This window comes from Petromyzon marinus, chromosome 13 (genome assembly GCF_048934315.1).
Source record: "Petromyzon marinus isolate PM22_M1 ecotype Great Lakes invasive population chromosome 13, UKy_Petmar_22M1.pri1.0, whole genome shotgun sequence".
In the NCBI taxonomy this organism is placed as follows: domain Eukaryota; kingdom Metazoa; phylum Chordata; class Hyperoartia; order Petromyzontiformes; family Petromyzontidae; genus Petromyzon; species Petromyzon marinus.
Window position 1 is genome coordinate 11,807,591 of NC_133679.1, and position 17,606 is coordinate 11,825,196.

Here is a 17,606-nt window from a genome sequence, read left to right on the forward strand (position 1 = left end):
ATATTCATAACTACCAACTGTCACTGAGAGGAGATTGTCACCAATTAAATATATTTGGCGTTCAATATCAACTAAACTATGTAGAGGTTACTACGTCTTAACCTCCACAACTATTATATTTACGTTTTTGTTAATATGCAGCATGTATTATCGATTTTTAAGTTTGTCGTCATACCAACCCGCACTGACCAGCGTGAAGTATGGTCAAACAACCCTCGTGACCCACAGCGTGGGGAGGCCCTCATCCGGAAGGGAATTCATGCAACTTGTCCTTCCCCCGCACCTCCAAATAGCACGGTTGGCTACATACGTAGCGAACGAAGTTCAACATACATAACAAAGGCTGTGCATGTACTCACCACTTCATAAAACGGTTCTAATGGTTTATTATGAAACGTGCTTAATAAATGAAAATGACCTTTTTTAAAAAACAGAATATTGTATCCAGACACATCATCATGCAGTTGCCATTGCATTGCAAAATGTTGCAACCACCACAACATACAATAACCACAACAAAATTAAACCTCTACATTCTAATGTTTTTTTACCTTTAATGTAAACCCACCGAATGTACATGTAGTGCGCAAGATAAAACAAAATATTTAAAATAGGCAGTGCGAAGTTACGTAACTACACCTGTATCCAAAAATGTGCACTCAGATGTCTGTCAATTCGGTGCACATTAAAATGCAGCGTCTACTCCGGTACAATATTGTTTTTTTTCCCTATATAAAAATATAAAACAGATGACCAAATGACGTAATCTTTCTGAGGGCAGTGTCTAGGGAAATCTGTCAGATCTACAATGACCAAAACGTCCAGAATAACCTGGGTTTGGAATAACTTTGTGAAAGTCATAACATGGCGACTTTATAAACATTACTACCACCGTATGAAAGATATCCAACGCATAAAAATTAACACCTCACCTGCCAACAACATACGCCCCAATTTCTGAGTTCCAAAACTTCATTGTAATGTCGGCGTTCCATCGCGGTAAAGTACAAAAATAATTCGGCTGCCTGCATCCGAGAATCATAAAAAAAACTTTTTCAATTTTTACATCCAACATTTTTTTGTAACATTGTTGCAAACGCAGTACTCATTGCCATGACTCGTAAAACCCCCATTTGTTTAAATGCCACACAGTGATCGGGGTCGATCCAACACAAGACTACCACGGTGCGGCCAACAACGTAACCAGTTGATTAATACTAAATCATCTCCCCCGTTGGCCAAACGGCACAACGTCGTGTTAATTACTTAATGTAGGATGTGGTGCTGGGTGGTTCTAATCACAGCACGGATGGAGCCAGCGCCTCTTAAATCCTGAGTTATAATCCAGGTTCACAGTTACCTGCGATTCTATTGAGTTCTCACGTGTCGCGAGTTCTCAGCCTCTGTCAACTGCACACATACCAAAAAATGTCGCACATTTGTTTTCACTCAATTTGTCATATTTCACCTCTAAAACGTAATGTATGTTTTACCAATTGCCATGCAACAGACACTTGCAGGGCTTATCAAGAGGTTCCCTCCTTAAATGTGGTTAAGAAACTCGATTGAATTGACTTAATAAGCCGCTCTGTAACGTCATCCCTTGAGACCCATTCGCTAACACGGTGATGCACTACCAACGTGACGCCGACAGCACAATTGCAATATTGTTACTCTTTGTTTTTTTAGGTAAAGTCACGTAGGTAAAACAAAATTAAAATAAAACTAAATGAAATCACGACGTTTCAGAGGCAACACAAGCTTCCGTCTTCAGGTGGAACAGTCACAGCAAGACAGCTGCATCAAGCTATTACGTCGTGATTTGATTTCGTTGTTTTTTATTTTTATTGTTTTACCTATGTGACTTTACCGAAAAAACCAAAGAGTATGAATCCCTGCAGTCACGAAAGCTTCAAATCTGCAATATTGTTGTAGAGGCAAAAAAACGATTTAAAGCGACTGCGTGCATTCAAGTGGAAAGTTGCATTAACTGTACAGAAGGGTTTAGAAGCGTTGTTTAAACTCAGACACACAGGTACTCTTTAACAAACAAGATCAGTAACAATGACCTCGAGTTACACAACGACACCCTTCTATAACTCTACCCCAAGGGTGGAGACATGTGAACCAGACCGGAAAACTCTTTGACCGTCCCTGCGAGACGAATCGATAACAACGTTAATGCAACAACACAAGTGGAATTTCAGCAGTCGCCTGCTGCTTGATTTACCGACTTCCCCAATACAGCCTGTTCCAAAGTGTTAAGCTTTGCAAAGGCTAAATATTTTCGGGTTTGTTTACGCCAGGGTCCCCTTCTCCTCACTCCAGGTTACCGGTTTCATATTGACCTCACGATACGCGGCCACACGCCTTGGCTTCATGTGCCGACACTTCAGCATTACACAACATTAGCTATACAGCGCTCATTGCTACGACTCGCAATACTCAAACGTAAGCAAAACGGCAGCGGCCTCTCACGAAACGGTAATACAGTGGCACTAATTTGCACATTCCTATGATGGATGTCTTTCCACAAGCAAACTACTGCTAATATTCCCACAAAGAGGTGCTCATTTTATAGGCACCAGAGGAATGAAGTGCTAAATCAATCCCGACTCGGATTTGAACTCGTAAACCTTCAGATTGTGGCAAGACAATAAACCACTACGCTACCTGGTGTATTACTTCATAATGATCACAAAACACTAACCTTTCGTATTATTACTTACAGTGTTATCGTGAGAAATTATATTGTTTACGTACAACCATCCGAGTGCCATTCTATATCATTTTTGTCTCTCGGTGAAATAATAGACGGAACATGTTTGCGTCCACAGATAAACAGTGCTGGAGTGGTAGGTTAAACACCGTTGTTCTTCGGTTTCTCTTCCTTCTTATGTCCTTCTCTCCCAGTGACCTTGCATGACCTTACTTCATAACTCTTCTTAAGCCAATGACAGGGCTAGACGAGGACACAATAGGTTGCGGCCCTGCACCAACTGCAAGTGCCATGCACGGAAGGATGGGCAAATATCGTTGCTGCACGGCTTGTTTTTTTTTTACCAAACCAGGACACAGCTGCATTGGCCCCTTCGTCAAGCGAGTGTCAAAAGCTCGCGAAATAAGCAGCCACAACCTAGCAGCATCACAACGGCAAGGCATAGCAAGTACAGTGTTGTGCATGGCAAATGCAAGAAAATGTATATCACTTGTCATTTAGCCGGTCAAAATAATTATATATAAGTCAAAAGTTTGGCCGATATCAACACCAGTTTACGAGTTTGCCAACGCAAACCTTTTGAGTGTTCTTACGTATGCATGTTGAACTTCTTTCGCACCGTACGGAGCCAACCGTGCTTATCGGAGGTGCAGGGGGAAGGACAACAAAAGGAGTTACCCCTCGTGCATGGGGGTTTCCTCTCTTTAAAAGGGAATTGGCCAAACGTCCCAATGCAGGACTCTCATGAAAAGTCTGGAGATCTTTTGAGGCTTTCCCGGATAAATAAAATAACATTTTGGATACATACGTACACGTGGCAGCCACCCCAAGTGTGTCAACCGTTAACACCCACGGCTGGCCCATGACCTATCAGCAAGCCTTCGCCATTCTACGTGGCTTCAAAGTGCACCTAGCCTGGCACAAGCGCCACGGCGATATGTGTGTATGCATGTTGAACTTCTTTTGCAATGTACGTAGCCAACCATGCTAATCGTAAGTGCGGGATTTGAACGACTGCTGTCATTGTGTGTGTGCTTACGTACATACGTAGTATACTTCTCGTGTTTAAATCTAGATTGGAAAACAATTTCTTCAGAACTGCTTTTCGTGTTTAGTTTGTTGTTCTTCCCCCCACACATCTGATTAGCAAAGTTGGCTAAAGCAACAGACGTACATACATACATACAGACGTACATACATTAAATTAAATTGCTGTGCCTAAAAAAGACAAAACCGAGTGCCGTCATAGCGTCTTGTGTCGGCGCTGCTCTGGCACGCACAGCAGCGCCACGTAGGGAACCCCGATGAAGGCCCAGCGCTCGCTGGGCCAGAAGCGGACCGCCGGCCCTCGCTCCGGCGCCTCCGAGAGGACGTGCAGGTACGCGAAGCACACGCATCCCAGGTACGCCGCCAGGCAGATGAGCACGTGCCTGAACAAATGCACCGCAACGCATAGACACCCCCCCCCCACCCATCCATGATCAGACTCACAATTATCCGACTGTGCTGTCGGTGGGCACCGATTTAGGTCGGCACACGGTGCTGGAACGGGGAGAGGGGGGGGGGTGGCGGGGGACAGCATCGCGCACCGGCACGATTACACCACGTAATCGTTTTATGATGAGTCAACCCGGGTTTACATTCCAAATATCTGTTGGTAATATGCACAGTCCCTTGTCGATACAGACGAGGGCCTCCCAAACGTCGTGCAGGTCGTGGGGGTTTCTTGACTACGCTGCTCAGTAAGGATTGGTTATGGCAGGGAGCATAGCCACGGGAGCATGGAAGTACAGTAAAACAATGAACCACGCTGCACTGTTGCCCACCAAATAGCGATGCTGGGGTGTTTGACAACCTGGTATGCATAGTAGTTGCACATTAAAGTAATATCCAGGCTCAGCCCTGCTTAATTTACATGATCTGACATCATCAAAAAAACTCTGGGTGATAAATTTAACCCATGTCACGGAGATAATAATGTAGTGTGTTAACCACTACTGAACAGTTCACCGCAAAAGCAGAGATTCCATGTATAGCCGTACGAAGTGTTTGGGGAAGTTCTGTTCGCAGGCAAATGTTAAGGCCGGAACAGCACACAAGCAGTGGTGGGACCAGAACCATTCCTGGCTGTCTGTCTGGTACAGAGTTTTTCACACATTTAAGACCCAGTCAACCGTGGGGATTGTCCACAACAGGTTCACAGCAAGCATCACACCTCACCATCTTTGTCGTTCCAGTGCTGAAGTTGAAACATTGCACCAGATAGTCACTTAAGGCTGGGTCAACCTCGTGGTGGCACCATTCATAACAGGTTCAAGATACCACTTGCCACCAATGGCATCAATGGCTGGGAATGGAACCCAAGTCACCCGATGAGTATCGCAATGAGCAAAACACTGCACCGCAGCTCTACACTCACGTCTGCACATAAGCCCAGGTCCCCGGAAAAAAAATTGCAGAATGAAGTTTGTCGGCATCTAAAGGACAACTTGGAACGAAACACTGTAAAAATAACTTCAGAGCTAGACTGTATAAATGTCACTGGGGAATGAAATGCAACAAGTCGAGCAGGAAACGCGCAGAGAATCAACACAATGGCTTGTCCGCGCAGTCGATCTGTCCGCAACGTACACGGAAAGCGTGCGTCTAGCTGGCAGGTCGCTCACTCAGCGAGAGCCTCTACCGCCCTCACCAGAAGCAGTGCAGGTAGGGGAAGTTGACTGCCTCCCAGAGGTCACAGAAGAGGCGATCGCTGATCCAGCAGAGGAAAGCAAGCGTCCACCAGGCCCCGGCCACCAGGCCCAGCTTGTACACGCGGTTGTTGTCACAGCTGCCGTGCGAGATGGAGACCGAGCACAGTGGTGTGCGATGATGATGCCCGCATGCCTGACTGCTGTATATTTAACTTAATTATTCTCACCCTGAGAGATATTACTGGCCATGATTTGGGGTCATGATGGAATGCAATTGTGGATTACTTTATTCATCTCGTTGTTAACGTCTCGCTTGCATTGTTATTAACGTTTTTCCGTCTTGTATAGTTTTGTCCATTCCATTATCATAGAGGTTACATTATCTTAAGAGTTCACAAATCATTTTAATTGCAAGCAATCAAATCTTACATCACGAATTAAACACATGTATTGTGTGGAAAAACATATGTTAATCAGTTAATCAGTATATAGGTCTATTGCACAAGTCACGATTCGCAGGAGGTGCTAAGACGAAGCCTCCTAGTGTTTCTAAAGTTTAATACGCAGGCTTTCGCGACCAATATTATTCATATTAAAGGTTATTTTTGGGTTAGATCGCATCATGAAGTGTTTCTCAACTCCAGCCCTGTGATTAATCGACCAAGGCGTGTGCGGCATGCAGTGGCCTCACCTTCATACGCCCAGACAAGATTATTAATAACAAACTAGCAGACTATCAGGCAGGGTCACAAAACTGGATTTGCGATTCACTGCATCCGTGTGGTCTACTGGGTTAGTCGGCCCCACGCTGAGCATTTCTTCTCTAAAGCATTCACCACCGCGCACTAATATTACCACGACTACAGGCATCTTCAGGAGTTGTTCAACACGCACCAAACCTGGTAGGCCACACGTCGATTGGAGGAATAATAATAATTTATTCATCTTGTAGAAATGCGAAGAGCGACGAAGCTCTTTTTCACATATGTCCAGTCGAGGCGGGTTAGTAAGTTACAACAATACAAAACATCGATAGGAGTACAAAGTTTAGGAAAGGTAAGCAAATCACTAAAAGAAAAATAATGAAACTAAAGAGTTTTTTTTTTAATATACATACCAGGTAAAACCCACTGAGCTATTAGTTCTATATCAGAAGCAACCTGGCCACAAATGATAGCTCAACGAAGCGGCTCATCATGCGGACATTTATAGCAGGCAAATAATCGAAAAGCAATGTTTAGGAGTTGCAAAAAACCACCCCTCCCTCCCCCCCTCCCTCCCTCCCAGTGCTGCAGTGAGGAATGCCGCTGCGAGCAACCGAACAAGGTGAGGTGCGGCACGGAGCGTGCGCCCCACGCTCACCGCTTGAGCTCGGTGATGAGCAGCACGGTGCACGGGATCCCGAAGGCCATGAGCGTCACGCTGTTGAGAGCAGGATTCACGAACGCCAGCGCCGTCACCACCAGGGTCAGCGCGCACATGACCACCTTGAACCTGCCCCTGCGTGCGCACACATTGGACAATCGAAACGTGTGGTTTGTGATTCTTGGAAAAAGAGGCGGATCCAGAGTGGGGGGGGGGGGGTCCCAAAATTTCTATATTTCTAAACAGGGCTCTACTTAAATAAATAAATATATAATCGCCCAGAGATGTCTGTCTGTCCCGCGTGTGACGTCACTCCACATGAGGCCCACCCCCCCTCATTAATATTCATGAGTGTGTGGATTTTTACACTAACACAAGAGGAAGGCTGAGCTGAATTAAATAATGTATTACGCAAAGTCACTTCAAATATGACGTTTCTTTACAGAAAGTGACTGTAAAAAATAATATACGTAGCACAGTACTACATCCGTGGGTGACGTCACTGCAAAAGAGGCCTCCCCCCCCTTCATTAATATTCATGCCCGCGTGGAAATTTACACTAACGCACAAGAAGGTCGCACACTCCTCATGCCGCACCTCTCCCCTCATTAATAGTCATGAGCGGGTGACGTCACTGCACATGCCGCACCCTTCCACAATAAACATGAGGGGTGACGTCACTCCACATGGGGCAACCCCCCCTCATTAATAATCATGAGCTGAACAATTTTTCTATTGAATATTTCAGATTTACTGCAATATACACCCATCCTTGGACGGGCAAAAATTCTATTAAATAAATATGCAATATCTTCTTTGGTTCTTTCGGTAAAGTCACGTAGAATGAGAATAAAATAATAAATTGATAAAATAAAATAACACAATAAAATTATCACGACGTTTCGGCCACAACACAAGCGGCCTTCTTCACTTTTGTTGTGGCTGAAACGTCGTGAGAATTTAATTGTGTTATTTTATTTTATTAATTAATTATTTCATTCTCATTCTACGTGACTTTACCGAAAGAACCAAAGAAGATGAATCCTTGCAGTCACGAAAGCTTTAAATCGAAATATTCAATATATTTTCTGTTATGTTAATAATATAACTTTTTTTGGGGTCTCAGGAGAGGGTGGCGGGTGGGGCAATGGCCCCCATCCTCTATATGTTTGTTTTTCTTCCCCACTCCTCTGATTTGCACGATGGGCTACTTATTAAGTGAAAGAGGTTAAATATACACACATACATATGCTTAGAACTGGAATTTAGCCAAGGGAAATGAAAATGTAACTTTAATACGATGGGTTTTTTGAGCAATCATTGGTGACCAGGCCAAGAGCATCAACCCGGCTTAATCATGGTCGACTTAAACTCAAGATTCAAACCCAGAATCTCAGCGGTGCTGGCTGGCTCAACGATCTCTTATCCCTGAAGCCAGTTAGTTGGGCACCTCTCAAACGCCACATCCCCAAGGTGTCATGCACGGCTCCGTACCGGTTTTTGCGGAAGGCTTGAGGCAGCAGACGGCGCGGGAACCACATGGCTAGCGCAGACATTATGACCCAAAGGATGGCCAGCTCGTCCAGCATCTGCCCCAGGAAGCTGAGCGTGGCGTGGAAGTAAGCGGAGCCGGCACCTACAGCACATGCCAAGTCGCAGCCTTTTCAGTACACACAGTGCACAACCGTGCCCACTCGCCCCCTATGTTTCCAATGTCTCGCTCCACTGAGCCAAGTTCAAATAGAGTTGTATAAATGAGAGTTATTGAGCCTCACAGAAACCATTCTCTTAATTTATGTCCAGTCAGCTTAATAGCATAAGAGCATGTTGCCTGGTGCACCACGGATGGGTTCAATCGCAACCTTGACGTCTGTATATTTGGAGTTTGCATGTTCTCCCCGTGGTCGCGTAGATTTTTCTCCAGGTCCTCCGGTTTTTCCCTCCACATTTAGAAACATGCATTTAGAATACCTGGCTGCTATATATTTCCACATAAGCCACTTCGTTGAGCTATCATTTGTGGCCAGGTCGCTTCTGAAAAAGAGCTATATAGCTCAGTTGGCCTTACCTATAAAAATAAAAAATAGTTTAGTTTCGCATAGCGAAATAACTTGATATTATAAACATACGTTCTTGCTCTTAACAATGTCATCGTACAATGCTTCCGAGATGACAAAATTAGCTCATCAGCTGACTTTCTGATGAACAAAATTTAATTAAAATTAGCTCATCTGTAATCCCAAAAATATCAACATTAGCATCGCCAAAGTACTTAATTTGCAATGGGTGTTTCTCGACTCAACAAGCCAACACAATGTTCCCCACATGTGGAGTGGCTTTGAAGGCACAGCACGAATGACAGCGAGGTTTCTCTCAAATGAGATGTGAATCCAGAGCAGGGCCCTACCAACAACCAGCAGAAGGGCCCAGATGAGGTTGATGCCACGATTGAAGTGTCGTGCGTATGGCCGCGATAAGTGGAAGCACAAAGGCGGGAGCACGAAGAACAGCGCATTGCTTAACTGTGAACACAAATGCATGCAGATTAAGGACACGAATTAAAGAAAATTGCCCCATTAATTCAACTGCCGTACCAGGAGCTGGAATCGCACCCGTGACCTCTGTGTGCTAACCAGTGTGCTAACCATTACACCATGGACGTTTAAAAAGAGAAATATACGATATGCGTGCAGGAAACCACTCTTTTCCATTTGATTAAAGGGAACACACACAAACACCACTTTAACAACCCCAGTCTCAAACCGACTTGGCTTCTGAGATATAACAAGATTGGGTGCATTCTGGCTGATTTGGTCATCGACAGTGAACACATATAGAAACAATATATAACTGCACATCTTCGGCAAACAATGAATATCAATACAAACTCACAGCTGCTTTAAAATACACACATGTGATTGCGTGCAACTTAAGTACACACAGTAAAGTGATATGTACACACCAGCCAAACTGCAAACACTCAAAATAAACAACAAGCAGACAATATATATCGTTCAAATATGTGCATCCACATACATAAGCTTCAAGTATTTTTACACTTGCCATCAACTACAAGGTCCTCTGGGAGTGCATGATGTTAGCAGCATTGGTTCAATACAAGCAAACTCTGCACTGGTTTAAAAATAAAGTGTCTCACCAGCTCAGTCAACATTTCTTGAACCAATGCTGGTGAACTTCTAAATGTTATAGGCAAGGACCTTCTCTTTAAGATATGGGAGCTAGTTGAAAACACAAATGCTCGTAATTTTCATTCGCTGCTAGCACCGCAAGTATTTTCTCACCGTTAGCATTTCACTTAATCAAACTTGTCATCATCCGCCAGTCCTAATTCTAAAGGTGAACTCTAAACAAGTTCATCTGAAGACCATAACATAACTATCCCCATTAACTGCTTGTATCACTTATAGCCCTGGCCTCCAAGATCTGACCGAACAGTTTCCCAGCATTTGGCCTTAGATCTTGGAAGGTCGCGTGACTGCTCTGCAGCAGCTGTGGGATCTGGCGGAGAAGGCGACAAAGCTTTGGCGATGAGGTGTGGTTGCATCACGATGACCTCTTGACCTCGAACATGACCGAGCTGTAGGTGTGCACGGGCGGGTACCGTATTGTAGAATTCCGCGATGGTGGGAACGATGGCGTAGTTGTGCTCACACCAATCCACTTCCGATGTTCCAGCAGCTAGTTGTGGCCAGACCTCCCCGCCCATAATGCCCTGCAATGAGAGGAAGGGCACCAATGGCTTTAATGCCCTGGGGCAGAGTTCTTAACGTGAGTGATGGGAACTGCACGGTGAAGGACAAGAAAAGAAAGACGAGTTGGAGACGATGGTTAGAGGCGGGTGGCTGGCAAACATCTGATTACTTATTCATGACTGTCAAAAGTTGTTAACGATGGAAGCAGAGACTGACGATGGTGAGCGAGAAGAAAACTTGTACATAAAATAAAACACGGCTACCAGCTTGGTCATCGGAGTTCAATAAATCATACAAGAGTTGAACCAGAATTTCCACTTTCAGTACAATGTGGTTATTAATCAGGGTGTTAGTAGCCTAAGAGACCAAACATTGTATTACAAGATTAACTTAAATGGCTTAATCACTAAAGATTATTCTAAGACTAAAACCCGACTTGGATAGCCAACAAACAAGCTTTATGTTTCACAAACACTCGGGCTGGCTTTTAAACTTGGGCGACGCAATCTCTGCTGAACTTTCACAACCTCGGCGATGTACCCGCAGATCTTACAGATTACACATTAGCTCATGCGTGTTGATCAACATGTTTTTTTTAAAAGCCACCATGAGCCATCATGAAGAGCTGAGACTCCACCTGTTCACCAGGCACAGGCAACTGTTTAGGCATTACAAACACATTTTTATAGCTTGTCAGCAGGAAAACAAATACTGAAAACAACGTATGACCAAATTATTCACAAGCCCTTCCCACTCAAGCTGTTGTTTTGATAATAGCTTCCTTACATAACTCTTTTAAGTTTGGCAAAGTTTGACGTCTGGCTCAACCGTTCACATTTTGTTTTTTGTTATCCGAGTTGGGATATCCGACCACAGTCGAGCTGATGTCGCCCACCCATTTCTGTACACAACAGAGGGCACGCGATGGACACACAATCCAAACAACACTGAGACAACAACACCAACAGAGGACACGACAGAGGCATACAGTAACACACTCAACACACACTCAATACAGCACACACAATACAGCATACTGAACACACGACCCACTCACAGCACACACACACAATAGAGAATGCACAACACACACACAACTGCTACACACATCAGATACGCTACAGACTACGGTGCCGTTAGCGAGCACCTCTTAACCAACCTATCAACCCCTTATCAGTACCCTACCACATTACAGACCAATTCAGACCATATTGGTCACCCCCGTGCCCCTTACAAATCTCTACGTTCACCCTACAAAGTCCCGTCGCAAGGTACAAACACAAACAAATAGACAACAATAATGAATGATTGACTTGTAGGTCCGTATGGACCTGAAAATTCAATTCGCCTGTACAAGAAGACGCGGGGTGAAACCGCGTTGGGGATGGGGGGGTCGACAGATCCGCCCGCGTGCACGCCGCCGGCACAGCGCACGACGCAGGCGGCGTTGATCTGACCATCACGGCGCAATCGGCCGCCTTTGTCTCCGCCGGTGGCCAACGTTGGACAACAACACGTCGGCGCCAAATGGGCAACCCGTCAACAACACTCCACGGGCCGAGTCGAACGTAGAGAAGACGTTCACAGCGGACCGGCTCTCGGTAGTCACTCGCCGCGAGACGCCCGGCGAATGGAACTCGCGTGTCAGCCTCGCGCGCGCTGACCACTGCGCCACCGCTCCCCCTCCACTCCCCCGTATGAAGGCAAAGATTCCCCGTATAACCTCCGCAGACTGTCGGGGGCAAGTGCCGTCGGCGAGCAGCTACGAAGGCCGGTGGCGAGCATCACGCACCGCGGCGCGGCCTTTGTCTTCCACCACCACCACCCCCCACAGCACTTGACTCTGTAACTCGCGGCGTGGAAGACGTTTTGATGAGGCCGGGAGCGCCGGAGAGGGGGAAGAGTCGAGAGAGACAAGAAGGGGGGGCGGTGGACAAGAGACACGGGGGAAGGACTTGGAGCAGCAGGAACAGGAGCAGCATCACTCACCCAGCCGGCGAGCGTCTCTCCTCGCCCTCCTCCACCACAGCGAGACGGCGAGTCCCGTGTGACGTGTCCGTGACGTGCCGGGCCACGCGTGCTTAGTTTATTATCCCTAAATACCGATAGACGCAGATGATGATGTTGCAGTCAACTGTCGAGTATCCAGCAGTGGATCCACCGTGGATCATGATGATGATGTTGCAGTCAACTGTTGAGTATTCAGCAGTGGATAGACCGTGGATCATGATGATGATGTTGCAGTCAACTGTTGAGTATCCAGCAGTGGATAGACCATGGATCATGATGATGATGTTGCAGTCAACTGTCGAGTATCCAGCAGTCAGTGGATAGACCGTGGGTCATGATGATGATGTTGCAGTCAACTGTCGAGTATCCAGCAGTGGATCGACCGTGGATCATGATGATGATGATGTTGCAGTCAACTGTTGAGTATCCAGCAGTGGATAGACCGTGGATCATGATGATGATGTTGCAGTCAACTGTCGAGTATCCAGCAGTGGATAGACCGTGGATCATGATGATGTTGCAGTCAACTGTTGAGTATCCAGCAGTGGATAGACCGTGGATCATGATGATGATGTTGCAGTCAACTGTCGAGTATCCAGCAGTGGATAGACCGTGGATCATGATGATGTTGCAGTCAACTGTTGAGTATCCAGCAGTCAGTGGATAGACCGTGGATCATGATGATGATGTTGCAGTCAACTGTTGAGTATCCAGCAGTGGATAGACCATGGATCATGATGATGTTGCAGTCAACTGTCGAGTATCCAGCAGTGGATAGACCGTGGATCATGATGATGATGTTGCAGTCAACTGTTGAGTATCCAGCAGTGGATAGACCGTGGATCATGATGATGATGTTGCAGTCAACTGTTGAGTATCCAGCAGTCAGTGGATAGACCATGGATCATGATGATGATGTTGCAGTCAACTGTTGAGTATCCAGCAGTCAGTGGATAGACCATGGATCATGATGATGATGTTGCAGTCAACTGTTGAGTATCCAGCAGTCAGTGGATAGACCGTGGATCATGATGATGATGTTGCAGTCAACTGTTGAGTATCCAGCAGTCAGTGGATAGACCATGGATCATGATGATGATGTTGCAGTCAACTGTTGAGTATCCAGCAGTGGATCGACCATGGATGATGATGATGTTGCAGTCAACTGTCGAGTATCCAGCAGTGGATAGACCGTGGATCATGATGATGATGTTGCAGTCAACTGTCGAGTATCCAGCAGTGGATCGACCGTGGATCATGATGATGATGTTGCAGTCAACTGTCGAGTATCCAGCAGTGGATAGACCGTGGATCATGATGATGATGTTGCAGTCAACTGTTGAGTATTCAGCAGTGGATAGACCATGGATCATGATGATGATGTTGCAGTCAACTATCGAGTATCCAGCAGTGGATCGACCATGGATCATGATGATGTTGCAGTCAACTATCGAGTATCCAGCAGTGGATAGACCGTGGATCATGATGATGATGTTGCAGTCAACTGTTGGGTATCCAGCAGTGGATCGACCGTGGATCATGATGATACAGCCAGCGAAACGTCGTACTCAATTGGGCGCTTTACCACACGGGTGTGCTCTGGTACAGGGTGGTTCCCGACCTCTTGTGACCTCTCCAATTAATTGACCCCTAACATTTTTTTTATTTGCATATTCATTTCTGTTTTAATAAACATAACTTAAAAAAAACATTTAGGGAATTAAATGTGGGTCGCAAGACATCTGGACCGACATGTAGTAACACATTGGCACGTTTTGTTCACGTGACAAGCCTTACCCATTGGTCTATGTCGGGTGGTGGTGGGTAAACGACACATTGATATTTACGCGACCTCCCCCACAATAAAACTTTATCGTGACTAATATTGGTCGCGAAAGCCTAAGTGTTAAAATGGTCTATACACATTCAACTTTCGATCACAGTGGACTGACTTATATTATCCATTATAATACGTTCTAAATAACTATACTGTATATTATTATTTTACATTAGGGGCAGTCCATAAATGACGTCACGCAATTTTGGACGATTTTTGACCCCCCTCCCCCCCGTCGTCACACGGCGTCACAAAAAGTCAGACCCCCCTCAAATATGACGTCACTAAGCTCTGCCCCCCCCCCCCCCACCAAAATAAAACATGCTTCAAATCGCTTTAAACTATTGTCATTGCAGTGCGTATTTAATGTGGCGCTGCACTCTGATGTTGTAGGAGAAAACATTTATATAAAAAAGTCTATTTAATTAAGTAGAACGTGTTGTGCATTTTGATGTGATGTCACATTTATCAAACCCCCCCCCCCATCGTCACAAATGTCTGACCCCCCCTCCCCAGGTGTGTGACGTCATTTATGGACGGCCCCTTAACCATTATAAATGATCAACAATCATTGATTCTATTGATTCTATTGTTACATTATTCATTATAATACGTTCTTAGTCATATTTTATTTGACATTAACCATCGCATTATCTCGTATTGATACATGAACTATTATCTTCATACGCCATCATCAAAATGCATGAGCCAATATCGCTGCATGAGCCAATATCGCTCGATGCGATTCTGCATTCCACCATCACCGCACTCATCTGCAGCAGCGATAGACTCACAGCGTCGGCATTTGCGCACCACGCGCTAAATGATCCACGTTGCCTTTCTCTGCCCATCCCACACCAATCACCTCATCTCTTAATCTCCAATTATCGAATTAACGCCACCACGGTGGGTGGGGTGGCTGTGATATGGGCGTGGAGAGTGGATCGTATAAAACGGTGTTGTTCACTAATTTACCGGGTGTGCACTTTTGCCGAAGAAACGTTAGTGGTGAGGATCGCCACGCGCTTGACACCATGTGGGTTTGACAGCAGCACGACGAACGAAGCTGTTTTCACATCTTGTGCATTGGGGTCGCACGAAAGGTCACCAGGGACTTCGGGTGGCCCGCGGGTTTTGCAATGAAGAACACCGGTATAAAAGGAAGAGGAAGAAATGTTAATTCGCACGTTTTCTCCGCACTTGACTCATCAATGCCTCCCTTCTGCACACTGTAGGCGGATCTGTCGTCACCCCACCGCATCCCCAGGCTGATTTAGACCCTCAACATTGACGCCGTCCATCGAAATCCTCCTCGTCCTCTTTTTTTAGGTTCTTCCTCCGAGAACCTGGCCACGAGTCCGCACCATGCCACGTGTAGGAGGCGCGTGTCCCTCTCCCTCCGTCTCGTCGTCTTAATCCCGCTACCGCAGTGGCTCTCAATTGGGGGTACGCGGACCCCTGCGGATAACGTGGCATGTGTCCCAGGGAGTAACGTTTAGTGATTTATAAATGCACACCTGTCCACCCATAATATTTACCCCTAATCTTGTACAAGGAAGTTGCGTTTTCAGGTCCATACGGCTTACAGCCGTTTAAATACAGGCAAAAAAATGTTTCGTCTTATTTGTTTGTGTTTCTCCCTTGTGATGGGACTTTGTAGGATGAACGTTGGGATTTATAAGGGCACGAGGTGACCAATAAGGTCTGAATTGGTCTAAGGTAGGCACTGATAAGGGGTTGACAGGTGTGCAAACTGTATTGTTAAAGAACAACTCAAGGGGAGGACTAAATAGACGGAAGTTATTCTTTCACATCGTATTTATTAAGTCAGAATGTGTTTGTCATCCGCTGTATACCTACCTGCTGTTTGTCTAAAAGTCGCTCTGCGTGTGATGCGGAACTCTTTTGGTCAAAACAAACCAACAATAAGTAATATAAAATACTTTTTTTTAAACCACGCTTTAATGAAATGTACCGTACTAGTAATGGAAGAACTCCACGACTCCAGGAAGTGGCCCCGAAGCTTGCCATAACGTCATAGGCCGTGGTCATTACAGCCAACGTCAGTTGACCGTGGACAATTAGAGCCAAGCCGAAACATAACATGTAAAAAAAATTATGTTTAAAAATACATAAATTTTTAATGATAGAATATAGTATTGTCATCAGTATGACATACGTATACCAAGTTTGCAGTCGATACCACATTGGGAAGTGGGTTAAAATTGAGTTGCAAGATTTGAGGATACAACAACGACAACAACAACAGAGTGAGTTAAAACAAAGCGTGTAATAAAAACAAAGAACTCTTCTTCTTTGAAAAGCTTGCCGATCCCCTGGTCGTCATTCGTGCGTGGGCATCGCGTCGCTCGTGGGCAAGACGAGGGAACGAACGCCGCTCCCACTGGACGGCGGTGGCACACTTGGGGGGGGGGGGGGGGGCAAGGGAATGGGTGCGTGAGGTTGGGGGTAGATGGGAGTAGGGGGCACTGAGATTGAAGCAGAGGCATTGTGTGTGTGTGCGTGTACGTACCTGGTGAACCGGTCCTGGGACTCCCCCAGGTCGACCCGGCCGCAATTGAGTACCAAAAGTGGGATGTCTAAAAACATTGCCAACTCGGGAGACAAAGGCGGCCGGGCGTGGTGCTGGTCACCAACCACCTCGTGTGCCGTGCCGGCCTTCGTAGGTGCTGCTACTCGCCAAAAGCACTTGCCCCAACAGCCTGTCTAAGGCTATGCTGGGGGATCTTTGATTTTGTTGACCGGGTAAAAGTGCAGCTGGCCCTGGCACAGGCGCAGCGGTGATGTCACCGCCACTTTGTGGCGAATGGCGGGTGTTGTTGTTGTTGACCGGGTGTTGTATATTGTATCATCTTGCTTCACTGACGTTACAAACTTAAAGTTGCGGTGTGCTGTTCATTTCACAATTGATTATCACAGACTACACACTTCCCCATTTTTTACTTTGTTTATTTGTTATTTTCCTGAAAAGGAAATCACAAAGTTATTTGTACGTACAGCGTATAATGCAATCAAAGCAGCTCAATTTAACACGTAGGCTATCGCGACCAATATCATCCATAATAGAGGTTTTTTTGGGTTAGATCGCATAAATATTTAAATGTGTGGTTAAAACCCGCCACTACCCGACAGCCAACTAGTAAGGGCTGTCATGTAAACAGAACATGCCAATTCGTCACTGGTACAGCACACCGGCGTGTTAGAGAGCCAAGCCACAACATTTACCTGGGGCGACAGAGCTTTCTCTA

The 17,606-nt window shown here is 45.7% G+C and overlaps 1 protein-coding gene across 8 annotated transcripts; it reads right to left on the bottom strand.

Moving 5' to 3' along the window:
- Window positions 1-362: 362 nt before the first annotated feature.
- ACER2 (alkaline ceramidase 2) lies at window positions 363-12,547 on the bottom strand. Of its 8 annotated transcripts, none has more exons than XM_032953543.2 (7): window positions 12,480-12,547; window positions 10,400-10,510; window positions 9,185-9,299; window positions 8,272-8,413; window positions 6,775-6,912; window positions 5,412-5,549; window positions 363-4,149 (listed from the first exon to the last, which is right to left on the bottom strand). In XM_032953543.2, the coding sequence occupies exons 2-7, from the start codon at window positions 10,502-10,504 to the stop codon at window positions 3,963-3,965; spliced, it is 825 nt and encodes a 274-aa protein (XP_032809434.1). In that variant the 5' UTR covers window positions 10,505-10,510; window positions 12,480-12,547; the 3' UTR covers window positions 363-3,962. The 8 variants fall into 8 exon arrangements, with proteins under 8 accessions (XP_032809434.1, XP_032809438.1, XP_032809437.1 ...); XM_032953547.2 differs by lacking the exon at window positions 12,480-12,547 and adding an exon at window positions 12,283-12,455; XM_032953546.2 differs by lacking the exon at window positions 12,480-12,547 and adding an exon at window positions 12,214-12,454.
- Between the last annotated feature and the right edge of the window lie 5,059 nt (window positions 12,548-17,606).

What these genes read in the sequence shown, in the direction of transcription:
- ACER2 (XM_032953541.2), bottom strand. An exon ending in TCGCGGAATTCTACAATACG is followed by an intron (nt 9,300 to 10,399) that starts GTACCCGCCCGT and finishes TTGTGTTCACAG; the next exon opens with TTAAGCAATGCGCTGTTCTT. An exon ending in CTCATCACCGAGCTCAAGCG is followed by an intron (nt 5,550 to 6,774) that starts GTGAGCGTGGGG and finishes CTCGCACGGCAG; the next exon opens with CTGTGACAACAACCGCGTGT.